The sequence below is a fragment of the Ochotona princeps genome, chromosome 3 (genome assembly GCF_030435755.1).
Source record: "Ochotona princeps isolate mOchPri1 chromosome 3, mOchPri1.hap1, whole genome shotgun sequence".
NCBI classification, from domain to species: domain Eukaryota; kingdom Metazoa; phylum Chordata; class Mammalia; order Lagomorpha; family Ochotonidae; genus Ochotona; species Ochotona princeps.
In genome coordinates, this window is record NC_080834.1 from 99,935,148 (window position 1) to 99,955,747 (window position 20,600).

The 20,600-nt window shown below is 41.0% G+C and overlaps 1 protein-coding gene across 2 annotated transcripts in view; it reads right to left on the reverse strand.

Moving 5' to 3' along the window:
- Positions 1 to 20,600, reverse strand: part of MCF2L2 (MCF.2 cell line derived transforming sequence-like 2) — a 261,237-nt gene that overhangs the window by 164,860 nt on the left and 75,777 nt on the right. For both annotated transcript variants that reach the window (XM_058662140.1, XM_058662139.1), the window contains exons 4-5: positions 12,787 to 12,877; positions 11,343 to 11,462 (exon numbers count right to left, since the gene is read on the reverse strand). In XM_058662140.1, the coding sequence (XP_058518123.1) occupies positions 11,343 to 11,462; positions 12,787 to 12,877 (211 nt within the window). The remainder of the gene's footprint in view (positions 1 to 11,342; positions 11,463 to 12,786; positions 12,878 to 20,600) is intronic.

Genomic DNA, 20,600 nt, shown 5'->3' on the forward strand with positions numbered 1-20,600 from the left:
GCTGTTTATTCTGCCTTTCCTTGGATCCCCTGCAAAGTCTCTGGCCTAGACTCAAATCCTGCTACTTTCCCTGCGCCCCTAGATGGCATGTAGGGGCCCTCTTCTGGAATCTGTGAGTTTAACAAATTCCTTCCTTGTAAGCCCATTCTCATTTCCTTCTCTGGACACACCAACCCTACCACACCGTCTTCTAACATGTACATTCTTAGAACAGTTACAGTTTTTGTAGGTTATATCCTTTTATTTCCCTTTTCTCTTACACATTTATGTTCAAATTTGCTAAAGCTAGTCTTTCATGGAAAAAGTCACTTTTTTATTACCAAAAAAAAGTATTTCCTGTGCTTATGTCACAAACCCTATTTTAAGACAGCCATGGTCTCCTGAGAAATTTTGCAAGACTGCCTTAGCAGCTTCATGAAACAGCTTTGTAAGACGGCAATGAGTATAGCTATTGCAAAAACACGGGCTTGTCTGGTGAGCCAGAGGCCCTAGGAAACCATTTAACCAGAGAATGCCTGTCCTTGGGGCAAGTGCTGAGAGGCTCTATAACTTGGCCAAAACCACCTATAACCCACCTACCTGGTCCTCACAGCACTCGTACATAATTAACTTCCCTCCCCTCAACCTGTGATAATGTAATCAGGATCTCACTACACAGCAGCAGGAAAATGCTTTCATAAGAGAGCTTGGGTGCTATAATAAAGTACTAACATTACAACCAAATTTTTGAAATGAAGCAGGAGATCGATCATCTTTGTGGTGCAGCATGTTAAATGCCACCAGCTATGCTGGCAAGCCACATTGGAATGCTGGCTCAAGTCCCTGCTGTTTCACTTCTTATCTTGCACCCTGGTAATGTACCTGGGAAGGTAGCAAAAGATGGCCCAAGCACTTAGATCCTTGCCACTGATGTGGGAGACCAGCACAGAGTTCCTAATGTCTCCTAGTGTCTGGTTTTGGCCTAGCCCAGACCTGGCTGTTGTGACCATTTGGGAGTAAACCAAGAATAAAAGAACTGTTTGTATCTGTCTCTTCATCTCTATCTCTCTATCTCTCTCAAATAAAGGAAGACAAGCTGTCATTTAAAAAGCAAAACATATGTTGCAGTTTGAAGGCATCAGGCTTGTAACTTTGGACTCTGAATTCTGTGGAGTGTCAGAGCTACAAAGAGAGTACAATCTTTTATCTAAGGAAAAACGGTAGTTCACCTGGTTAACTTGCATTAAAGTACGCCTAACTGGGACCAGTGTTGTGGTACAGCAAATTAAACTGTCCCCTGTGGTGCAGCATTCCATACCAGAATGCTTTTTGGAATTCCAAATACTCAGGATCCAACTCCCTGCTAATGTGCCTGGGAAAGCAGCAAAAGAAGGTCTAAGTCCTTGGGCTCCTGCACCCATATGGGAGATGCAGCTGGAGCTTTAAGCTCCTGTCTTCAGCCCCTTGCCTCAGAAACCCTCTGGGAAATGAACCAGTAGTAGAAAGATCTGTTTCTCTCTCTCCTTCTCTCTATCACTCTGCTTTTCAAATAAATAGGAAAAAAATACATAATTAAAAAGGAAAAAAAAAAAGACTGTTCTACCAAATCTGCCCAGGACCTGAATAACAGAGAGCTTTTGAAAAAGTTGCTGTTAAGCTTAAAGTAAAAGTATGTTAAATAGAGAATCAAAATACAAATCACAAATAGAACTAGGTAAAGACATAATACCAAAGTAAAGTAAACGTTCAGACCCTCTTCCCTGTACAGGCACCAGGTGAAAAGCAAGGCTTAAACCATGTATCTATCTATCTATCTACATTTTGTCATTTGGGGAGGCACTTTTTAGACTCAAACTGGAAAATATGTATCATATTTGATCTCCAACTCCAAACCTTCTGGGATGCTGAGAGACAACTGATTAGTCTCTCTCTCTCTCTCTCTCTCTCTCTCTCTCTCTCTCTCTCTCTGACTTGTTTACTTTTTTTTATTTGAAAGCCAGAGTTACAGAGAGAGGAGGAGACATAGAGAATCTTCCATTCACTAGTCCACTCTTCAGATGGCCACAACAGACAGGGCTGGTCCAAGCCAAAGCCATGAGCCCAGAACTTCTGGGTCTCACATGTGGGTGCAGAGGTCCAAGTTCTCGGTCCATCTTTTGCTGTTTTCCCAAGTTATTAACAGTGAGCTGGATGAGAAGTGGAGGACCAGGACTCAACTGCTGCCCATACATGATGTCTACATTGCAGGCAGAGGCTTAACGTGCCACATCACTACAGCACAATGCCAGCCCCTAATCTTCACTTCTAAAAGGAAAGAAAGTCCAGGAGAGTTATGACAAGTCATTGGCATATATTTTTTGACATTTATTCATTAATTTAAATGCAAAATAACACAGAGAGGGGAAATGCTCCCCCCCCCCCCCATGTATACACAGAAGAAGAGAGAGATATCTTCCATCTGCTGGCTCAGTCCTCAAATGCCCTCAACAATGAATGGTATCTAACTCAGGCCATAGTCTGGGACTTCCACTTAGGTGGCAGGAATTCCGTATTTGAGCTTTCCCAGATGCATCAGTAAGAAACTGACAGAGAAGCAGGGGAGCTAGGAACTTCATTAGCACTCCAATTCATGATGCAAGTGGCAGCTTACCCAGCTGTGCCACAAAGCCCATCTCACTCAATGGCTTCTTGTAAGTAGTCAAGTACTCCACAAGTACCAGCTGCTACTCCGTTCAAGAAAACTGAATAAGAAATGCTTAGCTCACATTTTCCTTCAATATTCAAGTAACTTTAAAAGAATATTTAAAATAGAATGAGAAATTCATTTTGAGTATGGCTAATAGATAAACCATAAGAAAAAAGTAGATCTAGAAATCTGATTATTAATAATAAAGTAGGGCCCAGCACAGTAGCCTAGTGGCTAAAGTCCTCTCCATGCATGCAGCTGGGATCCCATATGGGTGCTGGTTCATATCCAGGCTGCTCCACTTCCCTTCCAGCTTCCACTTGCAGCCTGGGAAGGCAGTGGAGGATGACCCAAGGCCTTGGGACCTTGTACCCACATGGAGGACCCAGAAGAAGCTCCTAGTTTCTGGCTTCGGATTGGCTCAGCTCTGGCCATTTTGGCTGGCTGCTTGAGGAGTAAACCAGCAGATGGAAGATCCTTCTCTCTGTGTCTCATTCTCGCTGTAAATCTGACTTTTCAATACAAAACTAAGTAAATCTTTAAAAAAATAATAATAATAAAAGAGTCATCTTAATCCTGCTTGCCCAGCAGGAGCAGCGGGCAACTTCAGTGGACCTGCATGGGATCCTCTTGCCTCTGCCCAGCTGGTAGCAGCAGAGGTGACTCCAGATTGGGCAGCCCGGGCACCAATGGCACTGGGCGAAGCCCTCAAGTCACCTGATGGAGACTCACTCTAGGGACTTGGACATATTGGCTTACATGATGTATGGGCTATGACACAAATGACACTGAGCAGAACCTCGGGGTTCATGCCCAGAAGAGGAATGACTACTGAGGGACAATCATGGACAAGGCCTCTGTACGTTCATGTAAGCAAGGGTGCTGAGACCGAGTGGTTTGGAGGAGGGAACAAAAAGACCTTTAAAGGTCAGTCCAAAGCACCAGCACACGTAGGAGACCTGAGCTGGGATAATTAGCATCAACCATCACCAAGTACCACTCACTGGCATACACCAAAGCTAAGGCTGGGGCCTTTGACAGGGCAAAATCACAGTACCCACCATTGAGAGTTGGAACAGAGGAAGGGTGAAGTTAGGATGGGCCATGACAATAACTAGCACATGAGAATTGGGCCTAGTGGCAGAATCTGTGGGGGATATGTGGGCTCACCCCTGTGGAACTGCAATCTCCACTGGTACACCCAAGAATTGTGGATGGGAACAGGCCTGGCTGGGGAGCTAAGGGGATGCCCCAGCTGGGTTGAGGTTCCCACCGGTGAACCTAGAGCTAGATTGAGGGCAGCAGGCTGGGCTGGACATGGCTACAGCCTTCTTCAGAACAGGTATGGACTGGGTCTAGGGAGCAACAGACAGGGCTACACTCCAGCACCCACTGATACTCATGAGAGACAGGATGGGTGTAGAACAGGCTGGGCTAGGTTTTGACTCCTGCTAAACCACATGAAAGCTGTGTCTGGGTGTGGATCAGGCATGCCTGGGCTGCAACACTTAACAGTAAGAATCAGAATGGGTGTGCTGGCCGCCAGGACAAGAGGTGGACAAAGTCAACTTGGGCCAAGGACCCACAAGTATGAACGAGATCTGCTACTGGAAGAAGACCGGGTACAAGAGTTTAGGAAACTCTTGTCAGGATGCAGTCCTGCAGGTGAGGGGAAGAACCAAAGCATGGAACAGCCCAAATCATGCCAGGTTACAGTACCCACTGGCATTCATGAGGGTCATGTCTGGGGACAGACCACGCTGGGCCAGTTCAAAACATCTACTGGCAGATTTGAGAACCAGAACAGGATGCAGGATGGGCCAAGTCAGGCCGCAACTCCAGCCAATTCAAACTGGGGTCAGGACCGGGTTCCGGCTGTACTGGACTAGGCTGCAGCACCCATCAACAGGAGTTGGAACTGGGGGAAAGCTTGACTGAGTCAGGGTGTACAACATGATAGGTGATGCTGAGGTGAGGCGAGCAAATGTCAGCCGGGGGTCAGTGGATGCCAGATTCATGATCCCCAGGGCAGGAGATCTGGTGGGGCTCTGGTTGCCTGGCCTGGTCCTAGGGCCTGCCTACGAGTAAAAAATGTGGAGCAGTGGACACAGACCCTGATGCACATGTAGAATATGACAGCCCATTTGGAACTGTAGCAAAGGAAGGAGAGCAGAAAAAATTGGACAATTATCCTGTCAAAAAATGACAGCAAAAACCTGAGTGAATGGAGACTTGAGATCAACAATGTCAGCCAGTAGACATTGGGAGGGTTGCCTCACCCTTGTATTGCCAAATTGACAGCATTTCAGAACTATCAAAAATACCTGGTCAGAACCCTCAGAACACCACATAGGGACTCTGGGTTGATATTGGGTAGCAGTTCCCCATCCCTGGCCCTCCGCCAGCTGGTACTGGAACATTTGGGAGGCTGGGTGTAGCTTCCCCCTTTGTCTCTCCCCTTCCCCTAGAGTCAATAAGAAATTGAAAATTTGGAAACAATGAAAAAAATAAATAAAGTAAATCAAAAGAGAGAAAACTAAAGTAGTAAAAAAGATAGAAAGAACCTTATCTATGCAATGGTCAATTTTCTCTGAGATGGGCCAATTAGTCTTTCAGGGCAATTTTAATTAAAGTTGGAGTCTTTTTTCTCTTTCTTTTGGACAGGGAACATGATGATGGTAATAAATTCAAACAGAAAGAGAATCTTCCTCTCCTCAACCACTAACCCTCCACTTCCCCACCCAGGAGGCTATTGCTTTCCCATATTCCTATAGATCCTTCCCAAGGCAATCTATGCATAGTTATTCACGAAGATACTTCCAACAGCCTACAGAAAAAAATAATAGTATTAATGATAAGCTTATTTTGGTGCAAAAAACATAGGCAAATCTACACATCGTTCCAGAAAAAAATATCTACACATCATTTTCTCATAATACACATTTATCATGAATGTTTTGAAGACCCCTTATATGTGCCCCTCTTATTTTACTCAAACATGAACATACTTGTTTTTACCCTCTTAACAATATGCCAAAAAGTGGACTGAAATCTGGGGCATCAGTGGGAATCTATATATACATGATGTATACAGTTACGTATATGTACATATTTATAGTCTTTGTTGAAAGGGTCTGACAGACAACATTCAAATAGTAACAGCTACTTTGCAGTCAGATCTGGGTCTCTAATAGCATTCAACACCTAAAAGGAACCAGAATTCAAAAGAGAAAGGGCGAATTACAGGACTTGATTAAAGTGAGTATGAGATAATCCAAGAATACTGTAACGAGGGTCTTCAAAAAGTTCATAGAAAATTCGTCTTATGAAAAACCACGCATGTATTTCAATTTTTACAAATCAAACTTTTCTGGGGTGGGTGATTAGCCTTAGCAGTGAAGACATCTGTGTCCCATATCAGGCTAGCTGGCTCACTGCCCACCCTGCTCCTGACTACAGCTTTCTGCTAGTAGTAGTGATGACACAAGTGACTGGGACCTTGTCACCCATGTAGAGAACATGGAATCAGTTCCCAACTACCAGCTTCAGCCCCTAGTTGCAACCATTTGGGCATTTGGACAATGAACTAACACATGGGATTCTTTTCTCTGTCTCTCAAAGCTTTTAACCAAAAGAAAATAAGCCTCTTTTATTTAACTTTCACAAACTTTTTCAAATACCAGCATATTCTGGCAGAAATAAGGAAGTATATATTTTTAAAGTGATAGGGACATGGCACAAGAACAAAGAAGCCAGTTTGAGGGAGCTTCCATCAACTTGGACAACTTGAACATTAAAATAATTAAGAACAGCTATGAGCTGCAAACCATTGAATAAATAAGAATCTATAATAATGGGCAATCAGGAGAAAAGGGAAAGCCCTAGCTGAAGTGAAATATCAACTTCCTATTAATAAAGGCTAAGAAAGTACTGGAGTTGGAAGATTATCTTGCCAACAAGTATAATAAAAGTTGTCTTAGGCAAAAAAAAAAAAAAATCATTGGATATTAGAAAAATTTTGTGATCCATGCAGTTTTTTAATAATACAAAATTTTCAAAAAAGTTTGAAAATCTATCATATGCATGGATTTGTAAATGTTTTGCAATAGTGCAGAAACATAGGCCCTCACTTCCTAAAAAAGACTCCAGATGCAGTAGAAATCAAGACCAAAATAAACAATTGGGACCTCATCAAACTAAGAAGCTTGTGTACAGCTAGAGAAACAATCAACAAAGTAAAAAGGCAACCCACAGAATGGGAGAAGATCTTCGCACACGACATAGGTGACAGAGGGCTGATCTCCAGAATATACAAAGAGCTACAAAACAACCAAAATGTCAAAACAAACAACCCACTCAAGAAATGGGCACGGGAAATGGGCAAACACTTCACAAAGGAACAAACCCAAATGGCAAATAAGCATATGAAAAAATGCTCAAGCTCCCTGGCAATAAGGGAAATCCAAATTAAAACATCAATGAGGTACCACCTAACGCCAGTAAGACTGGCCCACATGAATAAAAGCACCAACAACACTTGTTGGCGAGGTTGCGGGGAAAAGGGAACCCTACTCCACTGCTGGTGGGGCTGCAGGCTGGTACAGCCTCTATGGAAATCAGTATGGAGAATATTCAAACAACTCAAATTCAACATACCGTATGATCCAGCAATAGCACTCCTAGGAATATATCCAGAACACTTGTTCTATGAGAAACCAACATGCACTCCTATGTTCATAGCAGCACAATCAGTAATTGCAAAAACATGGAAACAACCAAAATGCCCATCAACAGAGGATTGGATAAGAAAGCTATGGTTCATCTACTCCATGGAATACTACTCAGCTATTAAAAAAAAAACAAAATGCAGTTCTTTGTGGCCAAATGGGCCAAACTGGAAACCATAATGCTAAGGGAAATGAGCCAATCCCAAAAGGTTAAATACCACATGTTTGCCTTAATTTAAGATGATATGATGTTATGTATAACATGTTATGTTTTGAATGTTATATGTTGTGTATAAACTAAAATTGAAGTATAGGTGAGGTGGTCACAGAAGGTGGCTGGGAACTCGCATTTACTTTTAACATATTGTTTACTCATTACTATGTCAATTAATTCCATAATGATGTAAATTTTTGCTGATGGTATGTTGGAGCTTTCAATTGACTGGGATGATACTCTGCTGGCTCTGTTTTCAGACCAGAGAGGGTATACCTAAGAAGCCGTTGAACTTGACGGGACAATAAGATACTGGACTCTATGTTTGGTATACGCTTGCAATGGGGAAATCTCAACTGAACTTGAGCTGTGGTTATGCAACAAGGTGGAGGAATCCACCATGGTGGGAGGGTTTGGGGAGGGGTGGGGAGAACCCAAGTATCTATGTAACTGTGTCACATAATACAATGTAATTACTGAAGTTAAATAATAAATAATAAAAAAAAAATAGTGCAGAAACAGTCATACATAGTAAGTTATGCAGCTGCCTGCAACAATAACATCCCATATGGCCAACAGTTTGAGTCCTGGCTGCTTCATTTCTGATCCAGCTCTCAACTAACACTTCTGGGAAAGCAGTGAAAAATACAGTTTAAGTGCATGGCCCCTGCCACTCATTTGGGAGACCCAGATGGAGTGCTAAGCGTCAACCTGATTCAGTACCAGTCACTGTAGCCATTTGGGGAGGGAATCAGCAGAGGAAAGACCTCTATTTCCCACTCTCTTTAGAACTCTGCCTTTCAAATAAATAAATAAAGCTTTAAAAATTTGCACCAAACTAAACATGTCCTTTTAATTGTTTTTTCCACAGATTTTTTATTGTTCTTGCATATGTACATGTGCATGTATATATAGGACACATGTATAGGATCCTCCCCCAAATCAGGCAGGTACATTTGACTGACACACTTTTTAACCTCCTTTAATCTAAAACATTTCAGTCTTTATCTTTTATGAAATGTACATACATGTGTGTATTGGGTATAAATATATATATATACACACACAGAGAAAATGAGAATAATAAATGATAAATCAAAGGGAAGTAAAACATTATCAGTCAAATCTTAAGAGCATATAATATTCTGTTATTCTTTGTACTCTTCTTATTCTTGCAACTTTTCTGAACCCTCAACATTATTTTTAAGTAAACATTCAAAATCCCCCAAAATACAATGTAGGAAATGTTCTATTTCACTATAGACACGTCTTATCTATTTAAAATGTTTTCATTTTAGTTGAGATATAGCTTATATTACCAAATGCATAGATTTTAAGTTCAGCTAGTTTTGTCAAATTAGTATACAAAAATTTAACATCATCTAATCAAGATACACAGTATTTCCAGAAAGTTCCTTATAACTCCTTCCGGTCAATCTCTATGACACTTCACCCTAAACAGTAGCCACTAATTTGGTTTTCTACCACAGCAGCCTAGCTTTACGTATTCTTGAGTCTTTTTTTTTTCTAATTGATTTTTTACTATATTTTTGACAATCTTTACATTGTTAATTAGGGGGAAAAAAAGGTTCAAGGGCTATAGGAAGGTGGGTAAGACTATTCTTCCCATATTGTTTCCTTCATGTATCTGAGGTAAAGGGGGATATTGAGGGAGAAGCCCCACCCAGTTTCCCACTCTCCCCAGGTCCCAGATGTGGGGCATGCTCTGATGTACTTGCTCAAGTGTTTTTGATAGTTCACCGGTTATGAATCGCTGCCAGTCTCGCCACTCCAAGCATGATGAGGTCTTTGAAGAATCCACTCCATTTGCCCAGTCTTTCGCTGCCAACATATAGCCGAGATGGTTGATTGACTTGTTCTGTCTTCTGTCTTTTCTTGGTTAGGGTTCTGAGTCCAGCATTTCGATTGGAGAGCTCTCCAAAGAAACTCTGAGGTATTCTCAGACCAGATTCTTGTGTGTTCTAGCAAGTACAGGGTCCGGCACAGTCCATCGTCCCAATCAGCTGGTGGTTGCAATTGCTGAGTTGGTTCTGTTTTCAGCCCCGACTTCCACTGGAACCCATGGGTGTCGCAGTCCAGCCTGGTTCTGCTCAGCACATACTTGGCCTTCACATAAACCAGTGGGAGCTGCAGCCTAGTCAGAGCGACCCGCAATAACCCCCACCAGGCCCGCCCCCTACCCTGGTTTTCCAGTATGTGTAGCAGACTAGTCCAGTCTGTCCCACATCCCATTTGGCTCTCGTACATGTTGAAGGGTATTGGAGTTTAATTCTATCTAACCAGCTCAACTATCCAGCCCTCATGGCTATTGTTGAGTGCCTCTCTGTCTAGCCACCCCAGCCCCTGTCCCAGTTTTCGTGCCCTCCCGTGGGAGTGGTAACCTAAGAGGGAGGAGCCCACTATTTCCTTCCCAGGTTGCTCTCACTCCCGGATTATGCACTCTCCAGGTGGTTCTGTGATTTGACTTGACAGAATTAGCCCCCAATACCAGCTTCTGCCAGCTGATGCTGCGGCTAAGCCCAAACAACCCTCACCCGTATTCTTGAGTCTTACATAAAAGGAAGTGTGGAGTCTACTCTTTTGTGTCTAGCTTCTTCGTCTCAAGAGACCTTTTCTGAGACGTATCTATGTTGCTGAACATACCAATACTCCTCTCCTTTTGACTGCTCAATATCATTCTACCATATGAATATGATAGTTTCTTCATCCATTCACTTGTTGACAGATATCCTTGTGCATGCTGTTCGTGAACAAATACTCCTATTTACTTGCTGGATCATAGTGTATTTGCTTTTTAAGAAACTACTAATTGTTTTCAATGTACCATACCTTAGTACTTGATTGACTATAAATACTACTAATATCACACTTACCAGCAAAGTCTGACAGTGCCTGTTCGTCTACATTTCATTGGCAAAGTTACATGTAAAATATTGATACTTTTGCTTTTCCCTTATGAGTATCACAATGTTGACTTACAGTTTTACTCTAGAGTTTCTTATGTTTATGTTACTTCCACACTTTACAATCATATTTTCTTTTACCTCAACAAACTACCTTTTCCTTCAATTTCCTTCTGTGGTCATAGACATCTCCAACCTGGAAAGGTTTCATTGTATCCCTATTGTCCAATAAATACAATTCAGACCCTTTATGTTCATCTTGAACAGCTGTTCCATGTTTTCTGCATTTTCCTTCCAAAGGATTACCTTCCTTCATTTTAAAATACTGATTTATTTGAAAGATGGAGTTACAGAAAAAGAGGGAAAGAACACAGAGAGATTTTCCATCCACGGTTCACTCCTCCAATGACTGTAACAGCCATGACTAGACCAGACCAAAGCCAGGAGCCAGAAGCTTTATCTGGGTATTTCATGTGGTGATTCAGGCTCAATTACTTGTGTCATCTTCCACTGCTCCCCCAGGTATATTAATAGGGAGCAGGATTGGGAAGCGAGCAGTCAGGAGTCGAATTGGTGATTACACTATGGTAACACAAAATTGATCCCATGTTTACACTCTTAGAACTCGCACAAAAAATAAGGCTTTCCCACAGACTTCGTATGAAGTATGTACTTTGTTCCATTCTCTTTCCTCAGCCCAAAACACCCTTTCTCTCTGTCCACCAGTACTACCTTTCTTTGAAATCTTGTTCAAATGACATCTTCCTCATTTGTCCCAACCAAATGGATTCGAAATGAAAGGTCATGCTTACCGGCACTTTCATTTTAAATTCATCTCGATAGTATTTAATGCCAATCTCAGTGAAGGTCCTCTGGATAAAGTGGGATGGACGGAGGATGAATATAAGCTGCAAGTTTCCTGGAAATGCCACCTGGAAGGATCATGAACGCATCAGGGGGAAAGGAAATGTCACACCCATCACTAAGATGTACTTTGGTCTCCTCTTGCCCAAGATATCGGCAGAAAAAATTAGAGTAGATTCTACAGATGTCTTAGCATTGGAATGAGTCTTCAAGTAACACAGATGATGGAGACCTTAGAGGTCAGATAATGTAAACCTCTCCTTAAAACCAGACAAGAAAAAGCATCTCTTTTTCTGATTGCAAAAATAATTCATAGAACAATCGGTAAACTAATAAAAACTTGTGTTTGAAAAAGAAAACCTCCTAAAAGATCATCATATTTAAACATTCAACTTAGTTACTCATAGGCTGGTTTTCTGTTTAAATATCTTTTCATTTTTTAACGCCTTTCATAGAAATACTTTTCAGGTAACAATATATAATGAACTTTTATTCCTGTTATCAAAAAATTATTTGGAAGTATTACTTTCATGGATTTATAATTTATTTGACCAAACCTTTCTGAAAGTCATTTACACTTTTCAATAATTTGACTAGTATGGATAATGGTGAAATTAGTATCTATATTTTGGAAGATTTTCTTTAGGTCTATTTCTGCAAAAATGACTCAGTCAAGGAATTAGTACTCTAAGCCTTCTTGGTGCTTAGTACTGCCAAGTTGTTCTCACTCTGAGCTTGAGGCAAAGTCCTGAGAAATGGGATAACAGGGATTCATATAACTACCTATTGGCAAATTCAATAAACTTCGTCTTTCATGGCCCATGGCTTTCTACTCTTCTTATTGGTTTTCCAAAAATCCTTCTAATGTGCTTACTAAAAAAACAAACTAGTGTTTCTAGTGTTTGCCCCAGATTATTCAGATTCATGAGGACTAAAATTAAGTCTGGGTATCTGCATTGTCCACAGCATTTGAAGACATTTTGAAAAGTGGTCAAATTTGAGACCCCGGATCTAGGGCAGCTTTTACCCATAAAGTGATCAAAGTAATTTTGGGACTACCGAAGCTCAAATTTTAAATCATTCTAGTATTGCCTAAGGTCCCTAAGAAAATAGAATTTCCTAGAGGCCACATTGTAGGAGCAGTCTTGGCAACAACCATGGCTGAAGTTATCCCAGAGACAGATTCTGTATCCTGAGCTAAAGGGAGGAGATAAGCCATGCACACAGTAAAACAAGTGCTTCCCTTGCAAGGGTATGCAAAAGTAAGGCAGCGGCAACTACCCAAAGGCCATCCCAGACAGAGGATAACTGTCTTTCTCCCAGAACTCTATAAACAGTTGAATAGACGACTTATACAATTTTCACAATAATAACACAAAAGGGAATATTTACAGCTATTCGTGTCAAGGACGCCTTTATGGAGCTCCATTTGTCCCTTCTTCTGTCAATGATAATGACGAATCCAATGCTGGCAGCCTCCATACTGTAAAGAAGGGTGATCAGTGTCAGAGATTAGCAGAGATCCATGGTTTCTGCAGTCCCACAGAAGACTGAACCCTGCAGCCTCCTTAGTGCTCCAGGCTTTGTTGGGTTCCTTTCCCAATAAAGAAACCAATTTTCTTTCCTAGTCTGGGCCTGTGGAGGCTTTAAAAAACAAACACTTTCTCTGTCGGACCTTCTCAAGAACTCTGTTTCACTTGTAAATGTCTGTAACACTGAAGGACTGCATGTACCTGAAAGACACATGCATCAGCTGAGCACCAGGTAGCCCCATGGTGGGCAGATGCCTTCAACTTGAGCTCTGCCATCTTTCCACTTGTAAAACGGACATTCATGGAGATATCCATGTCTTTTCCCTGGAAATAGCATGTTGCAGAGCAGGCATTTAGCCTAGGGGTTAAGATGCCCACTACTCTCAGCTGCAGCTGGACTCCAGTTTCCTGCTAATGCAGCCCCTGGAGGTAGTGGTGTTGGCTCAAGCCATCCCTAAGTTGAGACCTGCTCCTAGCTTGCAGCCCCAAACCAGCCCTGACCGCTGTGTGTATTTAGGGAGTGAACTAGCAGAAAGGAATGTTCTTTTTCCCTCTCCTGTTCTCTTTCAATGTCCATTAAATAGATTTTTTAAAGAAATAACAACTGTGGGAAAAATAACTCCCTTCCAGTACCTGGTCATAAGTAAGCCAACCACTTAAGAAGAAATGATCTTCACCAAGACCCAAAGTTAGTTGTCTGGTTCACTGCTAAGTCCCACAAAACCCTTTGAAATCAAGTCCCAAAAGGAAAACCACTTCCTTTTGTCATCTGGGGAGAAGCGTGGCACTGAGGAAAGAACATGTGCTGAGACACTATAGAGATCACCTAACCCTGCTAAAATCCAGTGTTCCTCTCTGTAAAATGAGAATAACACCACCAAAATCAAAGTGGTCGAAAACACAAACTCTGGAATTTATCTGAATTCCACTATTTGCGTGCTGTGTAGCTTTTGAAGACAAAGGACACTTACTTCCTCTAGTTTCTTAGACTCTTCATTTATAAAGTAGGAATAATAAATAAGGCTATAAGGCTGATGTGAGGACTTAATAAGTATTTACAATAGTCCTTTTTCATTTGTGGTATCACTTTCCATGGCTCCAGTTACCTGCAGTCAACCTCAGTCCAAAAATATCAGATGGAAAATTCTGAAATGAAAAATTCGTAACTGGATTCCATTCAGAGTAGCCTGATGAAATCTCCTGTTGTCACACTCTATCCTGTCCAGAATGTGAATTATTCCTCTGGCTGACATATCTATGCTCTATATGACACATGCCCATCAGTCACTTAGCAACTGTCTCAGTTATTGTAATGGCTGCTGTGGGATCACGGTTCCTGTGTTCCAGTAACCTTTACATACCGATGGCCCCAGCGTGCGAGATTAGTGATACTATTCATTTAGATATGCCAAAAAGGAACCATAGAGGGATTTCATGAAGTGAAAAGGTGAATGTTGCTCCCCTTCTAAGGTAAGAAACAAACTCATATGGCAAAGTTGCTAATAGCTTTGATAACAGTGTAAACACACACATACACACACACACACATATACACATGTACACATACAGAGAGTATGTTTAGTGTTATTCATAGTTTTGGACATACACTATGGGATATATCTTCTATGGATACAGGATATATTTTATATGAATAGATGTTAATATTGATAAGTATTATTGTAATTTCTTATGTGTTTATTACAGCAATTAAAAGAGATCAACTGCATACAAAATAGTCCATATTAAAATTTCAATAACTCTAATGTTTAGAATACTATGAGCTTTACCCTTTAAAAAAAGTCTAAAAGATATAACTCTTAGGAAAACACAAATAGTCGGTCTGAATTAAAAGTCACTGGGTCAACTCACTAGTTTAGACCAAGTAACAAATACAAAGAAGTAAAAAAAAATCGACTTAGAGATGTTCCCATTGTTGGCAAACAAGAACTATGATTAGATGTGAAATAAAACAGAGGAAAAGATTAACAAGATGGACTAAAATATGCATTATTTCAACACATTTGAATCCATAATAAGGAATCAGGTGAACCTTTGGAAAATACAAAATATCAGTACCTGATATGAAGAACTCACTGGGTTTGTTTTACAGCAGACTAAAGACAGTATAAAACATATAAGTAGAACTGAAAACAGATCAACTGAAAATACTCAATCTGTCATGTGGAGATGAGGGAGGAATAGAAAGAACAGAACACAAAAGAGATAGGGGATGTAAAAGCAAAGGACAGAGGACATGTTATAGAAGCAATATTTTTTTTTAATGATTAGAAAATTATTGAACCAAATACAAGAGATCAATTCACAGATTCAAAAAGTTCCTCCAGATTCAAAAAGTTCCTCACCCACGAAGGATAACTTCCAAAATGGCTAAATAGGGTGAAACCAAACTAACTTTAGTTGCTCTGGGGTATGAAAAGAACAAAAGAAGGACACCATTTCCAGGGGTCTGACTGATGAAAATGTTCAGTGAGGTGGAAAACCAAAGAAGACTGTGAGACAAGAGGAGAGAAGGCAGAGACACAGGCAGTCAGTCTCCCAGCTTATCACATCAAGGCTGGAAGGAATTGCTGTGTGCCCGTCTGCTTGGAGTTTTAGTTGAGAGGGAATTTTACTTCAGCCTGGGATGCTGAACTTTTTGCCACTTCCACACTTGAATTAAGGAAGCTACCACGTTTCCTTCGCCTCTGCCACTTCCACAGAACACTAGCTTTAGCAGCAGAATGTTGGGCAGTCGTGAGGAGACACCATCTTCTGAGAAGTGAAAGGAGTTTGTAGTAACATATGCTACTGTTGATATTGCCTAGGGAGAACCTTGCCGACCACACTGACTTTGAGTCTGGCCTGAGGTGCTAGTTGGAGGCACGGTGCCCACCTTTCATCCACCCCACCCCCAATACACAAGGGCTGCCAGTCAAAAGCAGAGTATAGACACCATTTTGGTAAGGTGAGTGCAGTCAGGTACAGCTCCTGTGTGTGTGAGTAGAGTATTTTATCTGAGGGATACATCCATGGTCCCTACTGAGTTTGAGTCCAGAATGAAGGGTCAGGAGGGACAGGATGCCCGGGCAAGCCTATGAGGTGTGACCCTCTTCTAACTTTATCACAGGCCCCCAGAATCAAACTGCAAGGCAGAACACCGACAGGCAGCAGGCTCTGTGAATGGTTTATTTCTCTCGGTGGGCAGAGCTAGCTATGGGATTCGGTAGATTCCCTGTTCCCAGCAATTGTAGGAGCCCTGTGTAGTATAACTGTTGGAATTCTATGACTGCATGACAGGGTGTGGGGTGTAGCTGAGTCTCTGGGCAATCACTGTGTCTGACTTTAGAGGCTCAGAGTTTCCTGAATTCTTGGGATGGGCCACTATAGAGGGTTCTGGACTTGGAGGACTGGCACAGATCCTTTGTGTGGTTCATGCAACTGGTCGGGTGTGTAGCCACGGTGGGCTCACTCCAGGCACTGATCATATTGGTGGAGAGGAGAAGTGGCAGTGTCCACTCCACTTAGGTGATCACACCCTCTCCACCGCCAGCAACAGAGAGACCTACCCTGCCCAACTTGGGTGTCACCCTAGACTCTCCCATCTCTCCTCAACATTGACCGGAGCTCCCTGCCTCCACCGAGTACATGTCGCTAAACATCCACTGAAGCAGCAGACACCACACTAGGCAACCAAGGTGAATTTCAAACAGCAAATCAAGTGATTCCATAAATGCACAAATATAAACATATATATGACAAACATGATAACTGAAGACAATATGACTCCACCACAGAAATAGAACACTTCAGTATTAAAATGTGAAGATGAGAGCCAGTGCTGTGACTCAACAGTGCTAATCCTACATGTTAAAGTACCAGCATCCCATATCTGTTCATGTCTCAGCTGCTCCACTTTCCATTCAGCTTCCTGCCTGTGGCCTGAGAAGCAGAGGGGATGGCCTAAGGCCTAGGAATACTGCATATCCACAAGGGAGATTCAGAAGACACTCCTGGTTCCCGGCTTCTGATGGGTTCAGCCCTAGTTGTTGGCAGCCATATGGGAAGTAAAGCAGTGGTTGGAAGATCTTTCTTTTTCTCTATAAGTCTGCCTTTCTAATAAAAATAAATCAATCTTTTAAAAGGGGGGGGGGAAGAAAAAGAAAAGAAAAGCAAGTCTGACACATCCTCCATCCTATGATGTCAATATCCCGAGGGAGAGCAGTTTGTGTTCTGATTACTCCACTTCCCATCCAGCTCTCTGTGGCCTGGGAAGGCAGCATAGGATGGCACAAGTCCTTGGGCCCGTGCACCCACATGGGAGATACAAAAGAAGCTCTAGACCTCGGCTCAATTCTGGTCGTTGAAGTTCTTTGGGGAGTGAATCAGCAGATGGAAAACCTTCTGTATCCCTCCTTCTCTATATATAAAAAGCTACTTTTCAAATAAAAATCAATAAATATTCTTAAAATGTGAAGATGAAGAGCTTGACAAAATGTCTGAAAAGGAATTAAAAAGAATGATCTTACGATTACTCAAAAATAATGAGAAGCAAATTTATCAAATAATCCATATATGACATGGATTTAAAAAATTTGCCAAGACATAGAGATATTGAAGAGAAATCAATTTGAATTTTTGAAATAAAGCATTTGGGCCTGGCCTCATCTTGTGCACCGGGATTCCATATAGACGCCAGTTCTAATCCCAGCAGTCCCACTTCCCATCCAGCTCCCTGTTTGTGGCCTGGGAAAGTAGTTGAGGATGGCCCAAAGCCTTGGGACCATGCACTCGCATAGGAGATCTGGAGGAGGCTCCAGACTCCTGGCTTCGGATCCATGCAGCTTCAGCTGTTGTGGCTGCTTGGGGAGTGAATTATCAGCTGGAAGATCTTACTATCTGTCTCTCCTCCTCTCTGTAAATCTGATTTTCCAATTAAAAAAAAAAGAAATGAAGCATTCAGTGTGTCAAAAATTTTGTGATGTAAAGAAAACTTGATGAGACTAAAGAAAAATATCTGAACTAGAAAGTAAATATTTGGATATATCTCAGACAAAAATAAGAATGAGAAGAAAAAGCAGATGAAGATCAAGAAGAGGAGGGGAGTTGCTAAAGTTAGAAAAACTGAAAACAATGTTCAAGATTTATGGTATACTATCAAACAACCTAACACATATGTTTTAGGAGTTCCTGGAAGTGTAGAAATAGAGAACCAATTAGGAGAGATACTCAGCTAAAAAAAAAAAAAAAAAAAAGCAAAGAAACAAAGAAACAGAGAAAAACAAAAAATGGCAGCAAACTTCCCTCACGTGGAGAAAGAAAGGGACAGCCAAGTACAGGAAGCACACAGAACTGATAGACTTGACCAGAAAAGATATTCCCACCACACATTACAAAGAAAATCTGAAAATGAGCACCGGAGGAATGCCAGATTACCTTCAGACAATTCCCAGTTAAACTAACAATTGCTTTCTCATCAGAAACCTTATAGGCTAGGGGAAACATGGTCCAAGCCCTTAAAACAAAAATTCTCAGCACAGAATACTGTGCCCTGCGAAGCTTTCATTTATAAAGAAGGTAAAGTAAAAACCTTCCAAAATAAAAGGACCATAAGTTGAAAGATACCCGTGCAGCTTTACAAATGATACTTAAAAACGTGTTACACTCAGAAACAGAGAACAACTGGTCATCAATTATGAAAAAATAATAGAAATACTTATGGGGAAAAATGGCAGGAACAAGTCATTACTTATCAATAATAACCTTAAATTTATTCTAATTTATTCTAATTTAGAGGTAAATAAATCATCCAATTAAAATACACAGACTCACTGAATAGACTAATAAAACAAAACATATCTATTCACTGCCTACAAGAAACACACCTGGTCAACAAAGATACATACAGATTAAAAGTCAAAGGATGTGGAAAGATATCCCATGCCAATGGAAGCAAAACCAAGTGGGAGAAGCCTACTAGTACCAGACAAAAAGGATTTTTAACACACACTAAAATAGGAGAAACTAAGAAGGGATAATGATTAAGGGATCAATTCAACAGGAAGATATGATTATACTAAATGGTAAACGACAAGGTATCTTGCCATTTAAAGGAAATGTTAACACATATAAATGGAGACAGACTCCTACATAATCATAATAGGAAATTTTTTCTCTTTCTGTCTCTCGCTCTCCCTGTGTAACTCTTTCAAGTAATATAAATACATTTTTTATAAAAACTACATTTTAGGGCCTGGCACCATGGCCTAGCAGCTAAAATCCTCGCCTTGAAAGTGCCAAGATCCTATATGGTCGCCGGTTCTAATCCCAGCAGCCCCACTTCCCATCCAGCTCCCTGCTTGTGGCCTGGGAAAGCAGTTGAGGACAGCCCAAGCCTTGGGACCATGCACCTGCGTGGGAGACCTGGAAGAGCTCCTGGCTCCTGGCTTCAGATTGGCGCAGTACTGGCCATTGCGCTCACTTGGGAAGAGAATCATCAGACAGATCTTCTTCTCAGTCTCTCTTCCTCTCTGTTTATCTGACTTTGCAATAAAATAAATAAATCTTAAAAAAAAAAAAACTACATTTTTATTTTTAAAATAAGATTTATTTATTCTTATTAGAAAGGCAGATTTATAGAGAGGAGGAGAGACAGAGAGGAAGATCTTCCGTCCGATAATTCACTTCCCAAGTGGCCGCAACAGCTGGAGTTGAGCCAATGCAAAGCCAGGAGCCAGGAGCTCTTCTCCGGTCTCCCACACGGGTGCAGGGTCCCAAGGCTTTGGGCCGTCCTCAACTACTTTCCCAGGCCACAAGCAGGGAGCTGGATGGGAAGTGGGGCTGCTGGAGTTAGAACCAGAGTCCATATGGGATCCTGGCACGTTCAAGGTGAGAACTTTAGCTGCTACACTATTGCACTGGGGCCAAAATAAATAAATCTTTAAAAAATAAACAAAGCGTATTTCTGCCTCATTGTATATCCCATTGTTTTTCCTAAGAAAAGTTGATTATTGTGCTTCTTGGAGCATAAATATCCAATAGCTGTTACATATTCACGTGCATTGTGGTTTCTAGCATTAGAGCATTTTTTTTTCTATTTTTTAATGCTTTGTTGTTTGAATTCTACATGGATAGCAATACTGAAATTGGTTGCTATTGTTTCTGCTTGACCAGTACTACACTGTCATTCCTTTATCTTCAGCCTTTCTGAATGACTTTTGCTTTGCTCTTTGCCTTGTATACTGCTTATAATGAGTTCTTATTTTGTGACTTAAATTAAAATTCATTTTTATAAGTGAATTAAGCTATTCACATTTATTGATATGACTGAAAACATTTTTCTCAACTTTATCATAAATTTGTGTTTTAACTTCTAAATGTGTTATATGAATGGCATTTTCTCTATATATTTTTCTTTACAACTTCTTTTGATGTTTAGGAGATTTATGATTTTGTCCTTGTATTTAGATATTTTAACACTGTGCTTGGTTTCTCCTTTTAGATTTATCTCTTTATCTGATTTGTCAATTTTCAGTAATATCATTTCTTTTCCACGTATTGCCTATAATATATAATATAAATGAGTTCATTTTTTCCCTCTCCTTTCTCATTCCACAATTTAACTTGAATTATTTGTATGTATTATTTCTATCACATCTGGTATTTGGAGTTACCATT